Raw genomic sequence first — 27,687 nt, 5'->3', positions numbered from 1 at the left:
ACTGGAAGGGTCGTGATTCCCAACCAGGCGGAAAATTAGGATTTCCAAAAATTGGCATTTGTAGGGGGATGACAGATTGTAAATTTTTGACAAATCTAAGTTTTTTCCAAATGGTGAGAGAGTGGGCCGATAAAGGTGATTGTGTTTTGTATTTAGTAGGACTGGAGGGCAGCCAAGGTAATTGGAGCCAAGAGATCGTTCTCAATATCTGCCCAAAGAGGGCGGTTGCTAGTGGAATGTAACTGTGCCAGTTGGGCAACTTGGGCTGCCCTATAATAGCTTAATAAGACAGGGACACCTAGTCCTCCCCTCTCCCGATTGAGATGCATGATGTTCTGTCTTATTCTGCTTTTTTTGTTGTTAGTTATACATTTAAAAATGGAAGATTGTAGATCTTTAAGTGATGCTTTGGTTACCTTGATAGGCAGTGTTCTGAAAAGGTATAGAAGGCGTGGCAGTAAGTTCATTCGGACAGAATGAATTCGTCCTGACCATGAAATTGAGGGAGAGTTCCATTTCACTAAATCTCGTTTCAGCTCGGACAGCATTGGTTTGTAATTTAAATTGTAAAGGTCTGCAGGATTCGTTGAAATTTTAATACCTAGGTAGGTAATATATTTTAACTGATGAGAAAGTCCCAGTTTAGTGGCTAGAGTCTCCGCATTTTGTTTGGGAATATTTGCAAATAGTATCTCTGATTTGTTAATGTTCAGGGTAAGACCAGAGAGCTGTCCAAAGTGTTTTACTAGCTGGAGTAGATTAGGGATAGAAGTGTGGGGTGAGGAGAGCGTTAATAGGAGGTCGTCGGCGAACAAGTTGACCTTGTACTCGGAATTTTTAACCTTTATGCCTTGGATATCGGGTAGAGCACGTATTCTATTAGCTAGGGGCTCTATTATAAGGGCGAAAATGGCAGGGGAGAGTGGGCACCCCTGTCTCGTTCCTCGTTGGATGGGAATGGAAACTGGAATATCGGTAGGAAGTTTGAGATGCGCTGATGGGTTGGAGTAAAGACATCTGACAGCTTGAAGAAAGGGGCCATTGATGCCTGCTTGCAAGAGTGAGTCAAGCATAAAGGACCAGTCTATCGTGTCAAATGCTTTCTCCATGTCCAGTGAAAGCAATATGAAAGGGGATTTGTTTGATTGTACTACATGTAGCAGGTTAACGACCTTCCTTACATTATCTGGGGCCTGGCGAAGGGGTACAAAGCCAACCTGATCTCTATGAATGGTCCTAATACTTTGTTTAGTCTGGCTACTAGTATAGCTGTTAGGATTTTGTAATCAATATTTAATAATGATATGGGCCTGTAATTTTTAATATCTAGCGGGTCTCTTTTAGGTTTAGGGATTACAGCAATTACTGATTGCAGAAATTCTGGGGTCGGGGTTTTGCCGTCTAGGGTGGAGTTAAAAAGTCTTTTTAGATACGGTATGAGGAGTTTTTTAAACTTTTTATAATACATAGCCGAGAAACCGCCCGGACCGGGTGCTTTTCCATTTTTTAATTTTTTGATGGCTAAGAAAATTTCGAGATCGGTGACTGGGATATTAAGGGCAGATGCTTTATCTGGAAGGAGTTTCGGGTGTGCCAGAGTTTGATATAATGGATTAGTGGGTGAAGACGCTGGAGGGGAGGTTTTGGCAGCGTAAAGTGATTTATAATATTCGTCGAATTCTGAATGGATCTTGAGTGGATCAGATGAGATCACTCCCGTTTTAGTCTTTGTAGGACTTTGTTAATGGAGTGGGTGTGTCTAAGTTTGCGGGCTAGCCACGTGTTGGGCTTATTATACTGCACATAGGCTTTTGATTTGGTCCATCTAATGGCCTTTTCTGTTTTGAGGAGTATGTCTATTTGGTGTTGGGTATCCTGAATTTGTTTCTATAGATATCTAGAGGGGGAGGAGGCATGGACCGTCTGCAATTGGAATAACTTATGTTCTAGGTTAAGTTGCTTTTCCGCTTTAGCTTTTTTCTTTTGTGTAGCAATTTTTATGAGTTGTCCCCTAATAGTAGGTTTATGGGCCAACCAGAGGATATCTGGTCTAATGTGACCTGTGTCATTTAGTTGGAAGTAATTGGCTATATGCTCCTCCACCTCTAGAGCTATATCTCTCCGTCTGTTAAAAGGCTCTCATTTAGTCTCCAGGAAGGTCGGGCAATAGGGGTTGTAAGGGACGTGCATGCTATCCAAACTATGTCATGATCTGACCATGAGCTGATCATGTGTCTGGCGAAAATCAGATTTGGTATTAGGGCAGAGGATAAGAGAATGGCATCAATTCTTGAGTAGGTGTGGTGGGCAGAGGAAAAGAAGGTGTAGTTGCGAGTTGTTGGGTTATGTTCCCTCCATGTATCAACCATATGGACCTCAGAGAGCGTTTTGCGTAACGATGTTGCGAGTTGACGCTGTCTAGAGGAGGGTGGCTGTTGTGATCTGTCTAAGGATGGGTTGGGGCGATGTTGAAGTCGCCTGCCCATATGATGTGATAGGATGGATAATTCTCAATGTGTTTTTGGATAGCATTAATAGGGGTCATTGGGGCTTCAGGAGGGGCATAAAGGTTTACTAAGCAGATTTTTTGTGATTGCATTGAGCCTATTAGGATAGTATAACAGCCTTCGTCATCGCTGATGCAATTTTCTATGACAAATGGTAGAGTATTTCTAAGCAAGGTAAGAACACCTCTATGTTTAGTGTTGGCTGAGGAGACAAAGTGTCGCTGATATTGAGTGTAAAAGTATTTGGGGAATGATGATTTAGTAAAGTGCGTTTCCTGGATATATATTACGTCCGGGGAGCACTTCTGATAATCCATAAAGGCCTTTCTGCGTTTAAATGGTGAATTTAAGCCTTTAGCGTTATGGGAGATAATATTGATTTGGGCCATATTAGTTATACGTTATCGTATGCTATTATGTGTAGGAACCATATGCTAAGTGACAGTGTGTCTCCCCCTCCAGTCGGAGCATCTATATTGTAGTAGTAATTATGCATAATATCATTGACCTGTGAACTAGAACAGACATATAACAATAAAACGGGCCAACATGGCCTAACAGTGATGGTAACGTGATTACTCATAGGTGTAGAGGAGAATTTCCTCATGTTAATGAGGAGAGCTAAAAGCAATATTAACGCGCCTTCAGCTCTGCCCATTAGACAAGGGGGACAACATTGGGATCCTCGGCAAGTCCCCACATCTATGTAGAGAGTTATTATTTGCAGTAGATCAGTTGTTTCTGATATGTCCCCACAGCTCCATCTAGCGGTAACCAATTGCAAGGCAAATTAACACAGAGAAGCAATTAGGAAATCGGAATAATAGATTCTCATGTTTAGAGTAGGTTGTTCGCATTAAGAATTTGTTTTAGCAGTTTATCTTCAACGAGCACTCTGAGTTACTGTGGCCCATAAACTGTAAGAGAAAAGGTATAGGGAGGTAAAATGAAAGCTGAGTCGATGTCAGATGGAGCTTTCACATAGTTATAGAATTATTCCCGGGTGCTAGGAATTAGAGTAAGTTTGTATGTCTGGTAGTTGCCTCCATCAGTCTATTCGAGGGGGTGAGGTCCTCAAGTAGGGTGACAGAAAGTTCCGGCAGCTTCATTTATAAGAAATGTATCATCAGCTGGCTTTGGATAGATATAGCTAAGTTCCAATGTAATTGGGGGGCTATTGTCCCAGCTGGAACGCGGGCCAGAGTGCTGATACTATGTATGAGATACTCACATGTCTCGGTGTCAGAGGGTGAATCGAGAAGGATAATTATATGGTCAGGATAAGTGTAGAAAGGTTGGTTGACCTGTAAGGATGTGACCTCAGTTTGAGTTTCGTGCACCTGGTAGGAGCTCACGGAGGTTGGGATGTGCGTTGACGGGTTCTCCTGGAAGACTAGGTCCTAGTCGGGCGTGAGTACCTCTGTGGGAGTGATGTAGGAGGCATGGGTTCCATCTGTATCCCCGCTTGCTCCAGCTGTTTGCGGCCTTCCTCGAGTGAACGGCAGGAATATGTGGTGCCATTGTGTGTAAAAGATAGAGAGAAGGGGAAACCCCATTTATACCTCACCGCAGCCTTTTGAAGAGAAGTAGTCACAGGGCGGAGGTTTCGGCGGCGCTGTATGGTGGATGGCGCCAGGTCTGCGTAGAGTTGTACCGAGTTCGGTACAGTAGGGAGAACAGTGAGGTTTCTGGCAGCTTCAAGGACGAGGTCTCGGACTTCTTCATACTGGAACTTAATGACAACGTCTCGGGGTAAGTCAGGATTGCGGGGCTTCGCTAGTGCTCTGTGAATCCGGACCATGCGGAAAGAGCTCTGGTCCATCTGAGGCAAGAGAGCGCTAAAAAGATTAAGGGCCGTAGGCTTCAGATCCGTGATTGTCTCCGGTAGGCCTCTTATGCGGACATTCGCCCTCCTGCTGCGATTCTCGGCATCCTCCAGTCTAAATTCCAGCATCTCAATTTTATCAGCTTGCTGGTCTATTTGGTGTTTATCATCCTCCTGCGCTTCTGCAATGTCATCCACCTGTTTTTCAATGGCGTCCACTCGGTAGCCTAGATCCTTAATTTGATCTGTGATGTTTTTAACGGCCTCTTTTAATTCGAGCCTGAAGACTCGCTGGATGTGTGTGAGGAGATCCTCATGGTTTGGAGGCAGTTGCGGCGTCAGGTCTAAGTCTGGATTAAAGACCGGTGGCGCTTCTTTGTCTGGAGTGGAGGGGCCGCTCCTTGATGCCTGGCTTGTCCCGTCGGCCATCTTAGATTGTGAGGGGCGGGAGGCGGCCTGGGGAGAATGCTTGGTAGCGGGCGTAGAAGTGGAGTTTTTCTGCCCGTTTTTCTCCCTACCTTTGCCTGACATGTTCCGAAATAGTACTTCAGGGTTTGAGGGCTGCAGGGGTGCTGTAGATCGCTGTTGTTACAGGTGGTAGATTGCCAAGGAGCGGAGCGATGAGAAATCACATGTAGTCTCGCCGGCACCGCGCATGCGCCCCTCGCTGAGCGAAGTTAAACCGCCTTCACTGCAGTGGGTACCCACGGGAAGACTAAGACAGCGGAAGTGGGGAGATCATGGAGTTGAATAACTTTCCTTTCTCCCTTGCTGCTGCTTAGAAAGCATTTGACGCTTCCATGTGACTGCATCCATTACTATCATATCTTATTGCTGCTGTGCAGACTGGACTCTATACCCCCTATGGGGAGATTATAACTGATAACATGATCGCATTGCTAATGCAATACAGGAAGTGTGTATGGCTGGGCCCATGTGTCAGTATGCAAGGTTGGGGAGTGTAATGCCGGCTTAGCATAGTTAGTTCTTGCTGTAGCCTTGAGCATGTATTCTAGGTGCTGTTGCTCCAGCAGAAGTTTTAGCTGGTTTTAATGTGCTGATTCTTGCATGCAATCAAGCAAATGTGTGATTTAGATTCTACAATAAATATAGATTATCTGGTTTACATATCAGGGACCCATGCCTCTTTAGTTTTCTCACAGGTACATGTGGAGCCCTCAGTATAGATGAGCTATAGGTGCAGTAAAGAATTGCCAGGTACATGTAGTGCCCTCGGTATAGGTAATGAGTTATAGGTGCAGTATAGGTAGCCAGGTACAGGTGGGGCCCTCGATATATGTAGCAAGCTATAGGTGCTGCAGTATAGGTAGCCAGGTACAGGTAGCGCCCCAGTATAGGTAGTGAGCTATAGGTGCTGTAGTATAGGTAGCCAAGTACAGGTGTACAGGTAGGGCCCTTAGTATAGGTAGCAAGCTATAGGTGTTGCAGTATAGGTAGCCAGGTACTTGTGGCTGCCCTCAGTATACCTAGGGCTTGATTCACAAAAGAGTGCTAACTGTTAGCACGGCCGTTTTCGCGTGAATTTTCGCATTGCGCGCGATCGCGAATTTTCACACGAAATGATAAAGTTTTCGCGCGCAAACGTGAATTTTCGTAAAATTCATGTTTGCGCGCGAAAATGTTATCGTTCCGCGCAAAAATTTGCGATCGCGCGCAATGCGAAAATTCGCGCGAAAACGGCCGCGCTAACAGTTAGCACTCTTTTGTAAATCAAGCCCCTAGTGAGCTATAGGTACAGTATAGGTAGGCAAGCACATGTGGCTGCCCTCAATATAGGTAGTGAGCTATAGGTGCAGTATAGGTAGCCAGGTACATATGGTGCCCCAGTATAGGTAGCTAGGTATATATTGTGCCCCAGTATAGATAGTGAGCTATAGGTGCAGTATAGGGAGGCAGGTACATGTGGCTGCCCTCAGCATAGATAGTGAGCTATAGGAGCAGTATAGGTAGCCAGGTACATATGGTGCCCCAGTATAAATAGCCAGGAATAGGTAGTCAGGAATATGTGTAGCCAGTATAGAAAGTCAGGAATAGGTGCAGTCCCCCCCCCCCCCCCCTATCCTTACCTAATCTGCCATCTGGTCCCCTCCTAGTGAAATCCTGGATTCCTTTTCCTGCCTGGCAGCTAATACTGTCCACACCGCATATCAGCAGTGACATGCAAGCAGGCATCGAGGTAATGCACAATAACGGTACTGTCTACTGTGTGTACAACAAGTAAACAGATGTCACTTCCTGTACACAGCAGACAGCATCGTTATTGGGCATTGCCTCGCTGCCTGCTTGCATGTCACCACTGATATGCAGTGGACAGTATTAGCCACCGGGCAGGAGGAGGATCAAGGATTAGTAAAGCACCACGGCAGGGAGGGGGGGGAGCCACCAGCAGCAGAGCAAGGACCCCCTTACAGTGAGGACCCAAACGGGAGCGTGCCTCACTTGTACCCTGGCAGCGCCCCTGCATGCTCGCTAACAGTCATACTCATGGGCAGTTCTTTGAGCCGCTGTGGACAGTCCAGTTCCCCATCAAGTCAACTCCAGCTGGAGAAACGTTGCTGTTTATGTCATGTGGTCTTACAATAAATAAGAGCTAAAATAATGGATGATGTCTTCATCTTTTGAACAAGTATCGCTGGGATTGGAGTGCTGCCAGATCCTCAGACCAGGCACATTGGCTTCAATTCATCAAAGGGTGTTCGATAACAAAATCCCAGTCCTTAAAATACCGCATTCGGTATTTTACACTTCACTGTGCTAATTCATCAATATTTTCACATGTGTGGTAGAGGTTCGTTAAGTCAGGGGTCCCCAACCTTTTCCGGCCCGGGGACCACTTACTGACCACATTTTTCTCCGAGGCCCGGGGGGGGGGGGGCGGGTTATTGCGCGCGCGACCTAGTGGACAGTGTCGTGCGCAGCGGGTTACGGGGGAGGGGCTGGGGTGCGGCAGCATAGCTAGCATAGGGAGTTTAGTTGCCCCAGTATGGCTAGTATAGTTACCCCAGTGTAGCTAGTATTGTGACCAGTATAGCTAGTATAGTCCCAGTATGGGTCGGTAGTGCCCCAGGATGGCTAGTATAGTGCCCCAGCATGGCTAGTATAGTGCCCCAGCATGGCTAGTATAGTGCCCAGCATGGCTAGTATAGTGCCCAGCATGGCTAGTATAGTGCCCAGCTATGGCTAGTATAGTGCCCAGCTATGGCTAGTATAGTGCCCAGCTATGGCTAGTATAGTGCCCAGCTATAGCTAGTATAGTGCCCAGCATGGCTAGTATAGTGCCCAGCTATGGCTAGTATAGTGCCCAGCATGGCTAGTATAGACAAGACAAAAAGACAAATAACATTTATATTGCGCTTTTCTCCTTGCGGACTCAAGGCGCCAGAGCAGAGCAGCAGCCACTAGGGCGCGCTCTATTGGCAGTAGCAGTGTAAGGGAGACTTGCCAAAGGTCTCCTACTGAATTAGTGCTGGCTTACTGAACAGGCAGAGCCGAGATTCGAACCCTGGTCTCCTGTGTCAGAGGCAGAGCCCTTAACCATTACACCATCAGCCAACTGCTGATGCCCAGCATGGCTAGTATAGTGCCCAGCTATAGCTAGTATAGTGCCCAGCATGGCTAGTATAGTGCCCAGCTATAGCTAGTATAGTGCCCAGCATGGCTAGTATAGTGCCCAGCTATAACTAGTATAGTGCCCAGCATGGCTAGTATAGTGCCCAGCATGGCTAGTATAGTGCCCAGCTATAGCTAGTATAGTGCCCAGCATGGCTAGTATAGTGCCCAGCTATAGCTAGTATAGTGCCCAGCATGGCTAGTATAGTGCCCAGCTATAGCTAGTATAGTGCCCAGCATGGCTAGTATAGTGCCCAGCATGGCTAGTATAGTGCCCAGCATGGCTAGTATAGTGCCCAGCATGGCTAGTATAGTGCCCCGCTATAGCTAGTATAGTGCCCCGCTATAGCTAGTATAGTGCCCCGGCATGGCTAGTATAGTGCCCAGTATCTGTAGGTGGTGCCGCCGCTTCTGTTACCTTATGTGCGGGCGGGCGGCCGCTTCCGGATTCCCCCATGCGCCGCTCTCCTTCATGCATGATGAAGTACTATCTCCTCCCATAACAGCAGCGCGTCTTGCGTCTGTTGTAAGGAGGGAAGGAGGCGGGGCAGCGGCTTCCTGTAGCGGCGATATGCATCGCCGCTACCATGGGAACCGCTGCCCCGCCTCCTTCCCTCCTTACAGCAGACGCAAGACGCGCTGCTGTTATAGGAGGAGATAGTACTGCATGAATAAGAGCGGCGCATGGGGAATCCGGAAGCGGCCGCCCGCTCATAAAGTAACAGAAGCGGCGGCCGCGGGTGGGAGGGGCAAGATGACAGACCCGCCGCGGCCCAGCTGGAAACTGCCAACGGACCGGCAGTGGGCCGCGGCCCGGTGGTTGGGGACCCCTGCGTTAAGTTACCGAAGTACTACGGCTTCAGTTCATCAAAGGCTGTTAGATAACAGCAGAGTGGTGCAGAGCAGCTTGGAATGTCCCTGTGTTGTTACAAGCTGATAACAATAGAAGGCATCCAGACATCCCTTTATATGTAAACGTGTTATATTTACTGTTACTTATACTGCCTCTGCTGCTCTGAATCTGTCCATCAGTGTTTCTTAACATTTTAGTTATTTGCCACAACGTAGATAAATTTCCTGGAGACATTACAAATGCCATGCTTGGTGATTTCACCACTTGCATCTTTGCATATTCAAACAGGGACTCAAAGGGTTACACCACCGAAGGGTATCTGGGGATATCTTTTGTCCCGTTCTCTCTGCTCACTACCTGGGGGGTCTGGAAGCTTGTGTGGAGAAGCCTGTGTGACCTATCAGCACCTATCAGTGGCACTTGCAGGAGAACAGGGGCTGTTTCTATTGGCTGCCTGCTCCTGCTAATCATGAAAACATTCACACAGAAGGCTTTCGAAGCCTGTAAGGACAGGGGAGAGCTGGAGATAATCACCGAATGTGTTAGCGAATGTGGTAACCTTGATGAATTAACATTTACTGTCGGTAATTTATCTCATTGCTCTGTCATTTCAGCTTCTCATTCGGTAACAGCTTTGATGAATCAACATTTTCTAAAGTGCTCCGTTAAGTCAGCTGTTTTCAGCATTACCGAATGCGGTAATGCTTGATGAATTGAAGCCATTGTTTCTTTACCTGGTGTGCTGTCCAACATATACTTATACTAGTGCTGTGCATTGAAAACATCACCTGGTTCTGTCCCCTCCCACCTCTTCACTTTTTTGCAGTGCAGACTAGAGCGCAGTTTGAATGTAGCAACAGCCCTCTGAGCCCTGTGATAAATGCAGCAGCTGTAGCAGTGCACAGGGAAAGAGGAAGGAAGGAGAGGAGCTCTGTAGTGATCAAGATTTTTACGGGACTGTCCCTTTTTGCACCCCTCTGTCCCACTCCCTGCAAGCAAAATCCTGAGATGTGCAGGACAATAGGGCTGATAACTACGCCACTCTGTCTCTGCATGCTGGTGTCAGTACACATGCATGCATTATTGCATCATAATTGTGTTGCGTAATTCTGCCTGGCTGAACTCCATTCAACTCCACCCCTTTTATGAAAAGCCCAGAGAAGAAGCAGGAAGGAGGCCAGGGACTGGAGCTGTGAGACAACTGACTGGCATGGTCAGCCTCCCATAGTGCAGTGCACTGGAGCACCGCAGAAAGGAAAATTGGATGCTGCAGCTGCTTGCTACAACAAGGACTTTGATGAGTTAGTGCTGCTCTGTCCTGTGTGTTCCCCAGCCCTCCTGTGTGTCTCCTGTATCTTGTCCCCCGCCTCCTGTGTGTTCCTGCCCTCCTGTGTCTCAGCCCCCCACCTCCTGTGTGTTACCAGTATCCTATTCACCTGCTTCCTGTGTGACCCAGTCTCCTGTTCCCCTGCTTCCTATGTGTCTCCTGTCCCCCTGCCTCCTATGTGTCCCCAGTCTCCCATGTTTTACCTGTCTCCTGTCCCCCTGCCTTCTGCGTGTCCCCTTTCTCTTTTCCCCCTGCCTCCTGTGTGTCCCCTGTACCTCTGCCACCTATGTGTACCCTGTCTCCAGTCCCCCTGCTTCCCGTGTATCCACCATCTCTTGTCCCCCTGCCTTCTGTGTGTCCCCTGTCTCCTGTCCCCCTGCCTCCTATGTGTCCCCTGTCCCCCTGCCTCCTATGTATCCCCTGTCTCCCTGCCTCCTATGTTTTACCTGTCTCCTGTCCCCCTGCTTCCTGTGTGTCCTTTGTCTCCTGTCCCCCTGTGTATCCCGTCTCTTGTCCCCTTGCCTCCTGTCACCACGTGCTAGTGCCCAGGATCTCTTCTACATGTCAGGTGATTACACGACTGCAGGAAGAGATGCTCAGCACCAGTTACAGGAGGATGCAGAATACTAGACATACTGCTGCTGCGTCCATACTCAATACTTAATTATATGCTGGGGAGCACAAGACAGCACCAGGACTTAGGGAGGTTGCACTAACACCCCCAGGGGAGCTTTATTGGGGAGGGAGGGGAGAAACCACTAGACCACCAGGAAAGCTTTATTGCACAGGGGGCAAACCACTAGACATCAGAGAAGATATATTGGGGAGGGGGGGAACACTAGACACCAAGGACGCTCTATGGTGGAGGGGGAAACCACTAGATGCCAGGGGATTTAAGGGGAGGGGGCCCCTAGACACCAGAGAGATGTATAGGGGTGGAAGGGGGGACCGCTAGACAGCAGGGAACTTTCCTCATGTAAAATTGGGGTGTGGCTAAAGGTGTAGCAGGAATAATTCGCCTGTCTCCACTCGTCAGTTTTTCTGTGCATTTTCTACACATGAAAAATGCAACCAATGTTAATCAAAGGGCTTGTTCACACTAGAATGCATTTTTCACATGCAGAAAAACAATTGACAGCAATGCAAAACTATCAGATAACTCATGAAGAAAAACTGATGCACAGAAAAACTGGCGAGTGGAGACAGATGTCCCCCTTTCCTGACTCCGAAAGTTGGGTGGTATGAAGTTCAATCCTGGCAGACTTGGGTTGGGCAGTGTTGCTTCCGATGCTCTGCTCTGCCCCCTCAAGCACGCAACTTGGTCCTGTCCTGTAGGAGTAATAAGACGCCAGAGCCCATTTGATTCCATCAGCAGCAACAGCCAAGGCGGGGGACTTGTCACTCACCTCAGAGGGACTCAAAATCTAATCTTTACCATAGTCATATGTCTATGTATGTATTGTGGTCTAGGGCAAATTTAGGGGGAAGAAGAAATGATGAGAGGAGAGCTATAGGACAATTGTGTTATGTTTTTATTTTTCGTTATATCCTAAAAATATATACTGTAGTTTTATTAATTAAAAGCGATTCCCTCTATTAATGAGCAGTATTATCAACCAAGGATCGATAAAATCACATACATACATACACTCCTTACACACAGGGAGCTACCTGGTGTCCCTTTCAAAAAGGTTATTGTAATGTTGCTGCATGCATAGGGGGCTAAAAAAAAGAGGAAAAAAATGTCCTCATTATAGATTCTCTGTCATTTGGTAACCAAAGTACTAGTGCATAGGATTACAAATATCTCTGGAAATTCACTGTACTCCTCTGAGCTGCTTCTGCTGTCTCCTATAATGTATGTATTTGTAATTATATTTCACCCATTCACATCGATGGAAAAAAATGTAAAAGGTTGCCCTTCTCACAGTAATAAAGCCAGGCAGAGAAAAAAAAAGGAACACAGCATAGTTATTTTTGTGCTTGGCACTGTACATACAGGTCTATCTCATCGTGTCACATGTCACCTCGGTTGTCATTACTAGTCTCTCCCTATGTGGCTAGGCTAATACATGTGGCTACCCTATGTGACAATTCTTATTGCATTTTAAGTTTGACTTACTGTGCTTTCCAGTCTGATGTTCCAGTGATTGTAACTATGTCTATTTTTCACAATAATTGTCAGAGTATACACACAAATATCCCAATTTCTTTACCCTATGCTTCCTTTTTAACACCGATAGCTCTTATAGCTGTCTTGAATTGCTGTACAGCCAATATGGATCCTTTTTAATATCTGAGATATATATATATTAAAACCACCAGTGAGTTGTTTCCTTGTTTGTTTGTTTTTGTTTTTTTCATAACTGCACTTTTGTGGGCTTTCAATGGTGGCAGGGCAGTGGCTGAATTGTGTACTGATTATGGGCTGTGCCCAGGGCCGGGACAAGGTCCACCATCAACAGAGGCTGAGCTGCCCAAATGCTCCCCCCCCCCTCCCCCCTTCCGGTCATCTCCGTAAGCTTACTGTGCATGCACGGCTTTCTGATGGCTGAACTGCGTGTGTGAAGTAAGCTTATTGAGACAGCCTGAGCCATCTTGTCAGAAGCGCAGACGGGCCGCACATGCGCACTTTGCCACAACTTCGAGTGAAGTCACAGGATTTCAGGAGCTCCAGCCGAACGACTGATGGGGACATTGAGGACATCGAGGGACCTTGGAGACTATGGGGGGCTAGAGGTATGTCAAAAAGTCCCCAGGTTTGTAAAAAGTCTTTTTTTTTCAGTTATGGGTCTCTTTAAATCTTTAGAAGATGGCTAAATAATATATTGTGTTTCAATCAACCTGGCAGTGTCTTGATTAAAGTAGTCACATAATACAGCAGCAGCATTACAATCTAAATCTCCACATCCAATAAATATTTAATGGTACGCAGAATTAATTGTCATCAGTTAGGCCTCTTTTCCACAGACTGTTGAGCTGTGTGCTCAGCAAGCAGTTAGCAGACAGCCGTGAGCAATTACCAGGCAGCAGTGAGCAGTTGGGAGAGTACGAGAGGCATTTCACTGCCAATCAACAATCTGTGGAAAAGAGGTCTAAAGGCTCATACACACATCAGACTATAGTCTTTGGAAAATGAAAGATCACAGACCAATCTTACCACCCTTCATGTAGTATGAGAGCCATACTCTACACAGTCTTTTCTATGGAGCTGAACTCCACATCAGAAAAAAATCTTTGCAAGATGCTGCACACACAGATGCTGTACAGACACAAAAGATCAGTATCTGCAAAAGATCTGTTCCTGCCAAAAATCCATTCCTGCAAATTGCAATGATAGTCTATGAGATCTGCAGATCATCATACACACATTATTTAACTGACATTCATCTGCAGATCAAGCAATCATCTGCAGATCTGAAAATCCATCCTGGTGGATCTGATCTGCAGATGAATGTCAGTTAAATCATGTGTGTATGATGTTCTACAGATCTCATAGACTATCATTGCAATTTGCAGGAATGGATTTTTGGCAGGAACAGATCTTTTGCAGATACTGATCTTTTGTGTCTGTACAGCATCTGTGTGTGCAGCATCTTGCAAAGATTTTTTTCTGATGTGGAGTTCAGCTCCATAGAAAAGACTGTGTAGAGTATGGCTCTCATACTACATGAAGGGTGGTAAGATTGGTCTGTGATCTTTCATTTTCCAAAGACTATAGTCTGATGTGTGTATGTGGCCTTACTCTGACATCATATCAGTTTCTGTGTGCTGCTCCTGCTCCTCTCCCTTGTGACTTGTCTGAGGGGACTGGAGGGCTCATCACATTCACAGACAGTCTCTCAGAGAGCCAAGTGCCCAAATTGCCAAAACACACTAACTATGGCCGAGGCCCGCAGGTGCCAATTGAGTCCACCACTCCTGCCTGACTCCTGGCTGTTCACTCGCAAGACAGGAGACGCTGAGAGGCACGTTCATTCAGCCGCATAAAAAAAGGGGGCAGGCATCACACAGACAGACTGACATCATGTGAGATGCATGCTGGCTGGCTCTCTGCACAACAGAGAGAGGTGCTGGGCCACTTTAAAGCATACCTGAACGTCCACTCTGCTCTCAAAGATAGGCAACAGCATAAGAACTTTTAAAGAAAAACATTTGTTGCAGCTGAAACAAATCCTGCAATAAAGCTGCACTGTTCCTGCTGTGATTAAAGCAGACATATTGCTGACATCCTGTGCTTTCAAATGAGCTTACATGCCTTATCTGCCGTAGCAATCAGGTGGCACATGGGGACAGATCCAATTAAAACTTGTGATTCAACACAGATGAAGGGGAATTAGACAGGCTAAACTCTCTGAATACATCCAGGGTGCATTTCTCTGTTTTCCTTTCAACCTGTGCAAGAGTTCAGGTCCCCTTTAAAAGTGAAACATTGATGGGATGCTTTTAAAGAGGGATATATTTAAGGGAAGGAAAGACAGGGTAGAGAGGGGTAGAAATTTTACAGACAGGAAGGGGGGAGGTTAAGGGGAGATATAGAATGAGGAGGGAGGAATGGGTAGTGATAGGGGATGGGAGAGGGGCATGGGTGTTAGTGTCAGAAGCCAGCATTATCACAGACCTGACACACAGCTCATAGTCACTCCCCTGTGCTCTAACACCCTGCAGTTATCTAACAACCCCGATGCAGCAGCTTCATATTTCAAGGAAGGAGAGAGAGCTCCTAGCTGGACACTCACTGCAGAGGGGGTGAGAGTATCCTGCACACACACGTAGCAGCTGCAGCAGCATTAGGGAAACTGATCCAGCTGCAGGACAGGCAGTGTGTGCAGTACTGAGCAGAATCTCTGCAAGTTCTGCTCTGACTTCTCTCCCTTCCTCACCCCCCTTTCCCAGCAGATCTACCTGTCCTGTGGAATCATCTGCTCCATTTAGATTTCCCGGGTCCAGGTCCTCTCGTCTCCAGCCCCGCCCTTCAGTGTTACAGACTCATAGAAGGGGAGGGGTGCTCTGCTCTGTGCAATGCACGCAGGGGAGACTGGGGACAGCGCAGCAGCAGACAGCTGATTGATTACCCGATTAACAGCTGTCTGCAGCTAGCGTGGGACACCCGCCCCAGCTCTTCTGCCTCTCACCAAACGAAAGTGACCACAGCATTAACACAGCGGGGTGGTGGGGGGCAAGCCAGGCTCAGCACAGACCTGCTCCTTGCGCCCCTCCCACACTACAGTGAGCTCCGCCCAGAGGCTCCAGCCTCTCGAGCCTCTGTGTCGGCAAGGCCCTGGCTGTGCCTCCAACACAGAAGACCAGGGTTCAAATTGTAGTCCTCCTGTCCTGTATGCCAGCACCTATTCAGTAAAGAGTCATTGGGCAAGACTCCCAAACACTGCTACTGCCTATAGAGCTGCCCTAGTGCAGGAAGCTCTGGTGCCTTGAGTCCGCCAGGAGAAAAGCACAATATTGTCTTGTCACACTTTTATTCTAATAAGAGCACTTTTCTTGAAAAGCAGGGGTGCCTGTTTTTTGTTACCTTTGTGATGTATAGTGAATTTTGTGACAGCTCTGACAGGTCCCCTTTATTTTCCTGATTTTGCCTATGACCCTTGTTAATGTATTATACTAATATATTATATATACAATCAGGTCCATAAATATTGGGACATCAACACAATTCTAACATTTTTGGTTCTATACACCACAATGAATTTGAAATAAAATGTACATGACTTGCTTTAACTGCAGACTGTCAGCTTTAATTTGAGAGTATTTACATCAAAATCAAGTGAACGGTGTAGGAATTACAACAGTTTGCATATGTACCTCCCACTTGTTAAGGGAGCAAAAGTAATGATGGGGAGGAATAATATTGGCTCCCAGAGAGAAACATTGCTTGCTCCCCCCCCCCCCTCCCTTTAATGTTCTACATGGGCTTCTGCTGCCCTTTGATCTGCTTTTCCCCAAAAGCTGCGTGAATAGATCTTACATGCAGATACTATAAAACAAGCAGCCATTTTCTAGCGGCTCTCCCATACATAAAAACCTCTTCCAGTCTCCACAAAGATGGCCACGGGACCGAGAAATCCTTGCTAACACCCCCCACCCACACTTGGAGGCTTCCTACTTGCTGCCCTAGCTTTGGCCAATTGTTTATTGCTCTTGTTTAATTTTCAGGGATAAAATCAACACCTTGAGCCTAAAAATCTGGAAACATTTCCTAAGGAAGTGCACAACTCAATAAAAATTTCATAAAACACGGAGTTTAAAGATGTACCTTGGCTTTTTGTTATTTATTAATCATTTATTGTGATTGTAACACTATACCATGGTCTCTGGCCCCAAATTGTGGCCAAAAGAGGTGACTTGGTGAACCACAATATCAATTGAAGCCAATCCTACATTTTTCTTAGATGTGTGAATTATGTAGTTATATATATTCTTCAAACAATATTTATGCCAATGGTAAAATGTGCTATTTTGTATTGTTTTAGAATGTCTATTATTGCTTAATGTGAATAAAGTTTAGTATTTTATTTTTGGACAAATGACCTGACTCATGACCTCCATTAAATACTTAATATTAAAAAGTCTCTGAAGTCTCATAAAATGCCACTTTTTATGTAACAGTTACCTTCAGCAGTATCACCCTAACTAAAACGCAGCATCCCCGCGGCAGATCGCTGGTTTTAAACCCCCCAAATCCCAGTGGGAAAATGCGGGGAGCGCTTCCTCATAGAGGCAGAGCGTTGGGCTGTAGCTCTGCCTCTATGCGTCAATCCCCGCTGATCGCCGCCTCTCCCTGCCCCTCTCAGTCTTCCTTCACTGAGAGGGGCGGGGGAGAGGCGGAGATCCACAGGGATTGACGTGAATGTAGGCAGAGCTGCAGCTCAAAGCTCTGCCTCCCCGGGCAGCAAAATGCCCCAGTATTTGGGAGGTTTAAACCAGCGATCTGCCCCGGGGATGCTGCGTTTTAGTTAGGGCGATACTGCTGAAGGTAGCTGTTACATAAAAAGTGGCACTTTATGAGACTTCATAGTCTGTTTAATTACTAATTATTCCCCTTTAAAAAAAAAAAAAAGAAAAAGAAAGAAAAAAGCTTTCTTTTACATTCCCATTAGGCTGCTTTCACAGTGGGACGTTACAGGCGCATTTTAGAGCAGCCTGTAACGCAGCCCACTGCACAGTAATGAAAAATCAATGGGCTGTTCACAGTGCCCATGTTGCGTTACATTGCAACGCTAGACGTCAAGAGAAAGTACTGCATGCAGCAAGTTATACGTTAGACTGCTTGCACATGCTCAGTAATGTTGGGGAGGAGGGGAAAGCGGCCAGGCACATGGCTAATTAATATTCACTGCACTTTGTGACGTGCAGTGTTTACTTCCTGGAGCGGCCGCTTTGTGCTGCGATTGGCTGGCGGGACCACGTGATGCCGCATGCGTCACAAAGTACGCATCACGGCATCATGGACGCCAGAGTGAGCTGCACAACGTGGCTCGCTCTGACGTCCACATCCAACTCCACCAGGCGTTGCGTTAGGGGCACGTTATGCGACCATAAAGTCCCCTAAAACGCAACGTCCTGGTGGGAATGTAGCTTTAAACAAGATTTTAGTAAAAAAAAATAATCCAATATTCAATCTGACATTTGTAGATATTTGGTTTGTACTGCCTGATGCAGTGCAAAGCCATAAAACATGTCGATCGCACGTTGCTCCTGCCAGCAGTCCCCTTGAAAATGGGGTGGCGAAACACAACAAAAAAGTGATAAACAGTGCTGGGGGGTTGCACAATCTCAGCCTATGTCCTGCACCTCTGTATGCAAGTCTGGAGTTATACTAATTACAGCAGTGCGGCAGTATTATTTATGTTCCATCTGCTTCCTTCCCTCCCTTTTAGTGTACCTATGCACCTCAGGCAGCCACTCAGTTCTCCTGCTGGTAGAAACAGGTCTATGCAGCAACCTATTGGTGTATTTGTTATCTTTTCCAATAAAAAAATTAAAAAAAAAATGCAAAAAATTAAAAAAAATGCTTTGTAAGTTTCTGCCCAGTCTCTTGAGCTCCTCACATGTTAGTTATCTATCGGTTTGATTGCGTACACTACAGTTCCTCTACAATATTGATATAGTGAGTGAAGTAACACACAGATATTCTGTTGGTGGTCCCCTCCTGATGTTTAACTGTGCCCCATAAGATCTGGGTCCCATGGCCCTGTGGACAACCCGAGAGAAGTCCTCTCTCAATATTTAGATCCAGCTAGATCTGTGGATATGTAGAACCAGTGGTGCTCAGCAGAGCTCGAATATTCGAGTAGCTCGAATATTCGAGCTCTTTTTCAGCTATTCGAGCTCGGTATTCGAGCTCCGAATAGCTGGAGCTATTCGAATGGGCTATTCGAGTGAACTCGAATAGCCCATTCACTATTCGCGCTATTCGAGCTAACAGCGCTATTCGAGCTCGAATACCGAGCTCGAATAGCGTCATAGCCCAGATTGATGTCCTTAGAGCCAATCAGAGGGCTCCCAGGCCCTCTGACGGCAGCCAATCACAGAGGGGGACCCTGGCCAGCCACTACCCTATAAATAGCGGTAGCTTTTGTGTTACATAGAGAGAGACAGCTGCTGCAGGCTTACAGCTTTAGGCCTCAGGGCCTGCCTGTGTGGGCAGCTGTTCTCTCCTGTCCTCTGTTTATTTCTCATCTATACCAGTATTTCTGCTGTCCTTTACTACTGATTGATTGTATTTTGTATTGTAGTTATATACTGTAACTGTACTAGGACACTCACTGTCACTGTTCATAGGCTAGCTCCTGTGTGTGCGTGCACTCACTGTCTGTGTACTGTACACACACTCTATTTCCTTCTGAATAGTTATATACTGTAACTGTACTAGGACACTCACTGTCACTGTTCATAGGCTACTAGCTCCTGCGTGTGCGTGCACTCACTGTCTGTGTACTGTAGTGTACACACACTCTATTTCCTTCTGAATAGTTATATACTGTAACTGTACTAGGACACTCACTGTCACTGTTCATAGGCTACTAGCTCCTGCGTGTGCGTGCACTCACTGTCTGTGTACTGTACACACACTCTATTTCCTTCTGAATAGTTATATACTGTAACTGTACTAGGACACTCACTGTCACTGTTCATAGGCTAGCTCCTGCGTGTGCGTGCACTCACTGTCTGTGTACTGTACACACACTCTATTTCCTTCTGAATAGTTATATACTGTAACTGTACTAGGACACTCACTGTCACTGTTCATAGGCTACTAGCTCCTGCGTGTGCGTGCACTCACTGTCTGTGTACTGTAGTGTACACACACTCTATTTCCTTCTGAATAGTTATATACTGTAACTGTACTAGGACACTCACTGTCACTGTTCATAGGCTACTAGCTCCTGCGTGTGCGTGCACTCACTGTCTGTGTACTGTACACACACTCTATTTCCTTCTGAATAGTTATATACTGTAACTGTACTAGGACACTCACTGTCACTGTTCATAGGCTACTAGCTCCTGCGTGTGCGTGCACTCACTGTCTGTGTACTGTACACACACTCTATTTCCTTCTGAATAGTTATATACTGTAACTGTACTAGGACACTCACTGTCACTGTTCATAGGCTACTAGCTCCTGCGTGTGCGTGCACTCACTGTCTGTGTACTGTACACACACTCTATTTCCTTCTGAATAGTTATATACTGTAACTGTACTAGGACACTCACTGTCACTGTTCATAGGCTACTAGCTCCTGCGTGTGCGTGCACTCACTGTCTATGTACTGTACACACACTCTATTTCCTTCTGATTACTGATTGATTATTGTAATTTCTAGTTGTACTTACTGTTACTACTTACTGTACTAGTAGGGACACTCAGTCACTGTTCATAGGCTAGCTCCTGCGTGTGCGTGCACTCACTCACTGTCTGTGTACACACACTCTATTTCCTTGTGATTATTACTACTGATTATTGTAACTTCTAGTTGTACTTCCTGATTTACTACTTACTTACTGTACTAGACACTCACTCAGTCACTGTTCATAGGCTAGCTCCTGCGCGTGTTTGCGCGTGCGTGCACTCACTGTCTGTAGTGTACACACACTCTATTTCCTTGTGATTACTACTGATTATTGTAACTGCTAGTTGTACTTCCTGACTGTTACTACTTACTTACTGTAGTAGGGACACTCACTCAGTCACTGTTCATAGGCTAGCTCCTGCGCGTGTTTGCACGTGCGTGCACTCACTGTCTGTAGTGTACACACACTATTTCCTTGTGATTATTACTACTGATTATTGTAACTTCTAGTTGTACTTCCTGACTGTTACTACTTACTTACTGTACTAGACACTCACTCAGTCACCTCGCCCCCCACCAACCCACTCCATTAAAGTACCCCACTTTTCACCCGCCCTTTTAAAAAAGTTTTGTGTTTACGCCCAAAACATCGAAGATGTCTGGAAGTGGCAGCCAGCGCGGTTTGGGCAAGGGGAAGGGCAGCAAGGGAATCAGGAGGAGAGGGAGCAGCATTGTGGCAAGCCGCGGGCGCGGCCGCGCCACCATGCACAGTTCCGCAGCAGCAGCAGCAGCAGCGTCAGTGGCTAACATTCCTCCTATAGCCACTGGCCGTGGACGCCTTGGGCGCCGCCCAGCAGGAGCATCTGCAACTCACGCTGCAGAGACACAGCAGCAGCAGCGTGTAGCACCTGCTCCGATTTTCCTCCAGCCGGGTCGGAAACGTCCCATTGAGGAAACGGATGCAGACACTGTGGTGCAACTGATGACGGAGGATGAGCAGCCCGCCATCAGCTCTGCATCCGAGGCCTCCACCCTCACCACCACCACCACCACCCCTGTTCGCAGCAGCCGCCCAGCAGGGCCTGGGGAGGAGGCCAGTTCACCGTCACAAGTTGGCGACCCGTCACTCAGCAGTATTTTTACCCCAGGCACCATCAGGGTATTGTCTGCTGTTGTTGGCGATTTGGAGGAGGAGATGCTGATGGGCACTTTGGGGGATGAGGGATTGGACAGCAAGACTGTGGCGACAGTCAAGCAGCCCATCCATGCATCAGGAGAGGAGTTTGGGGGGTCATCATCCCAGCAGGACATGTTTCAGGAGGGGGAGGATGATGATGACACGGTGACAGACAGAGACTGGGTGCCACCAGCTCCAGGGGATGTCGTCATCAGCAGCTCTGAGGAGGAGGAGGAGGAGGAGGAGGATGGGCTTGTGGGCCTTGCAAGGAGGCGCATCATTGCAAGCATTGGCAGCAGTAGGCAGGTCCCCCAGCCTGCTGGTGTCTCCGGCTCAGCAGCAGCAGCAGCAGCATCTGCCAGTACCACCACCAGCCGCACCCAAGATCCCCCCCCCCAACCACAACAGGGAGACAGGCAGCAGCGGTTCCATGCCGTAGGGGGTTGTTTTTGTCACCAATATGGCGCTTTTTCACCATGCCCACAGTGTACAGCAAGTACGCCACTTGCAACCACTGTCAGCGGAAGTTGAGCAGAGGTGCAGACCCCTTAAAGTTCAGCACCAGCTCGCTCATCAACCACCTTGCTGCGAAACATTTCCACCAGCATGAGGAGTTCCAGAGGCTGAAGGCATCTGGTGCTGGCAGTGGCACCACACCCATCACTGCACAGCCTTCAGCAGCAGCAGCAGCAGCAACAGCAGCCACCCGCCCTCCTGCTCCTCCAGCAGCACCAGCAGGAGTGCGGAAACGCACTGCTCCTCCCCCCTCTACAACTCCTGCCGCCGACACTGAGGCCTGTTCTGGCAGCCAGTCCTCAGTGGCCTCCTCTGCTGTGTCTGCTGATTCCCGTGCCAGCAAAAGGCCACGCCAGAGCCTTATGAGCGAGTCCTTCCAGGGGGTGGTTAGGGCTCTGCCTCCCAGCAGCCGTCGCGTGCGGCAGCTGAACGGCTTGCTGGCACGGGCCATGTGCTCCCAACTCCTGCCGTACACGCTCGTGCAGGAGGGGAGCGACATGCGTGCGCTGCTTGCTTGTGCAGCCCCAGACTGGCAGCTCCCCAGCAGACACTTCTTCGCCCGCAAGGCCATTCCTGCACTGCATCGCTTTGTGATGGCCAATGTGGAGCGAGGGCTGGAGCACGCGGTTGGTGAAAGGGTCCACGTCACCATGGACTCCTGGAGCAGCCGCTTCGGGACAGGCCGCTACCTGTCCTTCACTGTCCACTGGGTCAGCTTGGTGGAAGGGGGTGAGGATGGGAGAGCAGCAGCGGGCACAGCAGCAGCAGCAACACAGTGGGTGGTGCCACCCCGCAGGGTCGGGGGAACTGCAGCAGGTTCCTCCGATCCTCTGCCATCCTCCGGCACACCTGGCCAAACCCCCCGCCTCAGCAGCAGCGTGAAGGCCCGCCACTGCCAAGCGCTGCTGCAGTTGGTCAGCCTTGGGAAGACCAAGCTGACGGCAACCCATGTGTTGGCCAAACTCCAGGAGCAGGAGAGGATTTGGCTGACCCCCAGAGGCCTCAGAGTCGGAGAGGTGGTGGCCGACAATGGGGCCAATCTGGTTGCCGCAATAGACAGGGGAAACCTGACCCACATCCCCTGTCTTGCCCACGTGCTGAACCTGGTGGTGCAGAAGTTCTTGCGCACCTACCAGCGGATGGGCGAACTGCTGGAAACGGCAAGGAACGTTGTGCGTCACTTCCGGCGCTCGGCTGCAGCCTGTGCGAGCCTGGAAGACGTGCAAAAGGAGCTGGAGCTGCCACGCCATCGGTTGATCCTTGACGTTCCGACTTGCTGGAACTCCACCCTGGCGATGTTGGAGCGTCTGGTTGAACAGAAGCACGCTGTCAACCAGTACCTTGCCCTGGCCACTGTTTCCGCCGCTCAGAGAAGGGACAAGACCAGCAACATCCCGTCCATCGTCCCCGATGATGACTGGAGGCACATGCAGCAGGTGTGCTTAGTGCTGGCTCCCTTTCTGCAGGCCACTAACATGGTGAGCAGGGACCGTGCTATGGTCTGCGAGTGGGTGCCCCTGGTTTGTCTGCTGAACAGGGCCCTCGATGCTTTGCTGGAACAGGGAGCGGCAGCCTTGGACCAGCAGGAGCGGCAAGCAGCTCCACAGTCCACCTCTGAGGGGGAGGAGGAGGAGGACTTGGTGGAGGTCCCTGACCTTGCTGCTGATGAGGGGGATCAGCACAGCGCAGCTGAGTTGGTGCGGGGGTGGAGAGAGGATGAGGCGGCAGAGGAGGAGGATGAGGACAGCACTGCCGCCGATGTGCCAGCAGACGTGGCTCGCCTCTTCCCAATGGCAGCGCACATGCTGACGTGCCTGCGCAGGGACCCCAGGGTGATCCAGATGAAGCAGAGGGAGGACATCTGGATCAGCATGATGTTGGACCCGCGCCTCAAGGGGAAGTTGAGCCAGTTCCTGCCGCCTGCAGGAGGAGACCCAGCGCAACAAATAAGGAGCTTGCAGCAGGCCCTTGTTGAGCGCTTGGAGGAAGCCTTCCCCCAGCCTTCCACCCCCACTGTCCAGCCAGCACAGAGGCAGCAGCAGGTGGCTGCATCCAGCAGCAAGCGCCCCACAGAACTGCTGTCTCTCAGCCACGAGCTCTACAGGACTGTAGAGGCTCCGGCAGCAGTGACTAGAGAGGAGGTGCATGCAGCAGCATCCTCCTCCGGTCACAGCCAGCGCCTGACCCGCATGGTGGTTGACTACATGGGGTCCTACAGCGGGCTTGACAGCGATGCCCCTGTTGATCCCATGGAGTATTAGGTCAAGCGCCTGGAGATCTGGAGCGAGCTGGCGCAGTACGTCCTGGAAGTGCTGTCCTGCCCCCCTTCCAGCGTGCTGTCCGAGCGCTGCTTCAGTGCAGCTGGTGGCGTGGTCACCGAGAAACGCTCACGTCTGTCTCACAAGTCTGTGGACAGACTGACCTTTCTCAAGATGAACCAGGCGTGGGTGGAAGGCGAGTTCCTGGCCCCTGTTGTCGGCGAGAGGGGGACATGAACTGGCTGCCGGAACTTAGAACCATCGTTAATGTGCCTTGCCACCCTTTATCACCTCCTGGCTCCTGCTCACTAAGCCAGCCTGGTTCACTTTGACTATTACGTCGCCTGCAGCCACACATTTTACAACTACAGTGGGCTGCTGTGTACTGCCCTTCTGCTGTCTGTCTGTGTTTCCCACTGCCAGGGTACACAGAATTACCTTCTGCTGCCACTCTGCCACCAGCTATTACGTCAAACAATAGCTGCTCACATTACTCCTCCATTCCTCCTGCTGCTGCTGCTGTCGGTCTGTGTTTCCCACTGTCAGGGTACACAGATTTACCTTCTGCTGCCACTCTGCCACCAGCCATTACGTCAAAAAATAGCTATATCTGTGTAATTGGTTGTAAAACCAAAACTACAAAACCATTAAAAAAAAAAAAAAGGTTTAATTTTTCTGAGGTGCCCGGGTTGAAAACTGTGTTGTCCCAGTTGTGTATTGGACACGATGTGGGCTGCACGACCGCTGTCTGGGACCTCCTGTTGTGTTTATTTACAGCCCTGGTATCACCCGCTAGGTACCAGGGCTATTATGTCACGCTGCCTGCCTGCTGCCACACTCACACTACTCCTCCATTCCTCCTGCTGCTGCTGCTGCTGTCTGTCTGTGTTTCCCACTGCCAGGGTACACAGAATTACATTCTGCTGCCACTCTGCCACCAGCTATTACGTCAAACAATAGCTGCTCACATTACTCCTCCATTCCTCCTGCTGCTGCTGCTGTTGGTCTGTGTTTCCCACTGCCAGAGTACACAGAATTACATTCTGCTGCCACTCTGCCACCAGCTATTACGTCAAACAATAGCTGCTCACATTACTCCTCCATTCCTCCTGCTGCTGCTGCTGTCGGTCTGTGTTTCCCACTGCCAGGGTACACAGAATTACATTCTGCTGCCACTCTGCCACCAGCTATTACGTCAAACAATAGCTATATATCTGTGTAATTGGTTGTAAAACCAAAACTACAAAACCCATTAAAAAAAAAAAAAGGTTTAATTTTTCAGAGGTGCCTGGGTTGAAAACTGTGTTGTCCCAGTTGTGTATTGGACACGATGTGGGCTGCACGACCGCTGTCTGGGACCTCCTGCCTGCTGTGTTTATTTACAGCCCTGGTATCACCGCTAGGTACCAGGGCTATTATGTCACGCTGCCTGCCTCATTGACTGCCTGCTGCCACACACTCATCCTCCTCCTCCTGCTGCTGAATTTACCTCCTGCTGTCTGTGTGTTTCCACTGCCAGGGAGCACATACAATGGCGCTTCCAACATGCGTGCGCCACCAGCTATTTGTTACGCTCAAAAATAGCTGCATTTCTTTAAAAAAAAATTGAAAAGAGAAATAAGTGAAGAAGAAGAAGACGATATAGAGAAAGAAGGAGAAGAAGAAGAAGGAGATGAAGAAGATGAAGAAGATGAAGAAGAAGAAGAAGATGATGAAGAAGAAGAAGAAGAAGAAGAAGAAGAAGAAGAAGAAGAAGAAGAAGATGAAGAAGAAGATGAAGAAGATGAAGAAGAAGAAGATGAAGATGAAGAAGAAGATGAAGACAATATAGAAGAAGAACATATAGAAGAAGATATAGAAGAAGAAGATATAGAAGAAGATATAGAAGATAAAGAAGAAGAAGAAGTATATACAGTACTGAACAAAATTCTGGACACAACTTCTCTTTCCACCATTTTTTTTTTTAAAGGAACATCCCCACATAATCACTTGCTGTTGTTACATGGAAAAAAAGATGTTTCTTGCATCATTCACCCTCAAAACAAGTGTTGGAAGCTATTTAAGGCCAATTCGAATAGTCAGCTCGAATAATGAGCTCGAATACGGACTCGAATAGTGAGCTCGAAGTCCGAGGTCGAATCGAATAGTAAAAATTATTCGACTCGAATATTCGACTGACCTAGAATAATTTACTATTCGAATTCGACCAAACTCGAATTTTAAAATGGGGTATTTGAGCACCACTGTGTAGAACCAACTATTTCTGTGGGCGTGTTATATGTATACACTCACTTCATGTGAGTTTGAGCTAATGTCCCTTTAAATTCTCCTCTAAAAGTATAGTTTACAATCTCATTTCAGCCTCATTTGCCCAAGTGGAGATGCTTGGGAGTGGATAAAAAGGATCCCCAGCAGTGTATTCAATATCAGTGCCATCAGCTCAGCCATATACCATGTTTATGTAGATTTGACATTTTTATTTAAAATGACATTCCTTTCCATATAGTTAGCAGACAGTGAGGTGCAATTTTATGAGAATGAATTCACATTTTCATAGTTTTACTATTTCAAACACTGTTCCTACCTCCTGCTTTCCCTTCATTCGGCACACAGCAATGTCTTGAATGTTTGGTCTCCACACAAATTTCTGAGAAAGACAATCAAAGTTAACTAATGTAGTAGGAGTCTGAAACAATACATTCTTAAGTATTGATACAATAACTATAGATTTATATTGAATTGAGACAATTGGAAAGTGACAAAACACATAAAATCAATATAGCAGCAAAATATTCGCTGTGCTTGTATGGTAGTTTTCAAATATTGTAAGTCACTATCAAAGCACAGAATTTCAAAAAACACCAATGTAATATACAACATTAACCAATTTCTAAATCAACCACTTTTTCCCCTGCTACAGTAGATCAACGTCCTCTGTGACTTCACCCAAACCACGAGGACGAAGATATACGATTTCTATCAGAAGCCGTGCTTACAGCTCAGCAGTCAACTCTGTACGACCGTGTAAACCGGGTCCCGACTTGTCATCAAGCCGGGACGCAATGTACATGACACTACAGGGCTGACTGCGGAGCTGTGGACAGCGGTTCCTGCAGCACGATTGCCACTATATCCAGGGAGGCGAGTCCTGCTTTTCTTTACAGGTTTTATGTACTGATCGGGGCATGGGGGCAGCCTAATACTGAGGGGGGCTGCCAAATACAAGGGGGGGCTGCCTAATAGTAGGAGGCACACTGGGGAGGGGGCTAACAATACTGGAGGTGCATCTGGTATGGGGGGGGGGGCGCACCTAATACTGGGGGACACATCTGGTTATACTCTTAGGGTACCGAATGGTGGCACATCTGTAATGGAGAGTAGTACTGTTAGCACATCTGGCTATCTAAATGTGGGCAGACCTAGTACTGAGGGCAAAGCTGATCGTCTATAATGGGGGGGACCTCATACTGGGGGCACATCTAGCTACCTATAAGGGGACGAACACTGAGGGCACATCTGGCTACCTAAAATGGGGGCCTTATACTGGGGGAACATTTGACTATACTGGGTGGAACATATAGCTATTTATAGGGGAGGGGAGCCAATACTGGGGGCACATCTGGTTAGCTGTACTTGGGAGGGGGGGGGACATCTGGTATTCAATAACTGGGGGAACCTAACACTGGTGCACACCTGGCTTCCTATAGAGAGGGGGTTAATTCTGGGGCACATCTGGCTACTTATACTGGGGGGGGGGATACATCTACTACATATACTGGAATAGG

At 47.9% G+C, this 27,687-nt stretch overlaps 1 protein-coding gene across 1 annotated transcript in view; it reads right to left on the bottom strand.

The window, feature by feature from the left end:
• The window catches only part of LOC137509098 (semaphorin-6B-like), a 729,870-nt gene extending 703,324 nt beyond the window's left edge, over positions 1-26,546 (bottom strand). The window contains exon 1 of the mRNA XM_068233804.1: positions 26,487-26,546. Within this exon, the coding sequence (XP_068089905.1) occupies positions 26,487-26,504 (18 nt within the window). The 5' untranslated portion in view covers positions 26,505-26,546. The remainder of the gene's footprint in view (positions 1-26,486) is intronic.
• Positions 26,547-27,687: the final 1,141 nt, after the last annotated feature.

Source organism: Hyperolius riggenbachi, chromosome 1, assembly GCF_040937935.1.
Source record: "Hyperolius riggenbachi isolate aHypRig1 chromosome 1, aHypRig1.pri, whole genome shotgun sequence".
NCBI classification, from domain to species: Eukaryota; Metazoa; Chordata; class Amphibia; order Anura; family Hyperoliidae; genus Hyperolius; species Hyperolius riggenbachi.
This window is presented reverse-complemented; position numbering and strand designations above follow the sequence as displayed.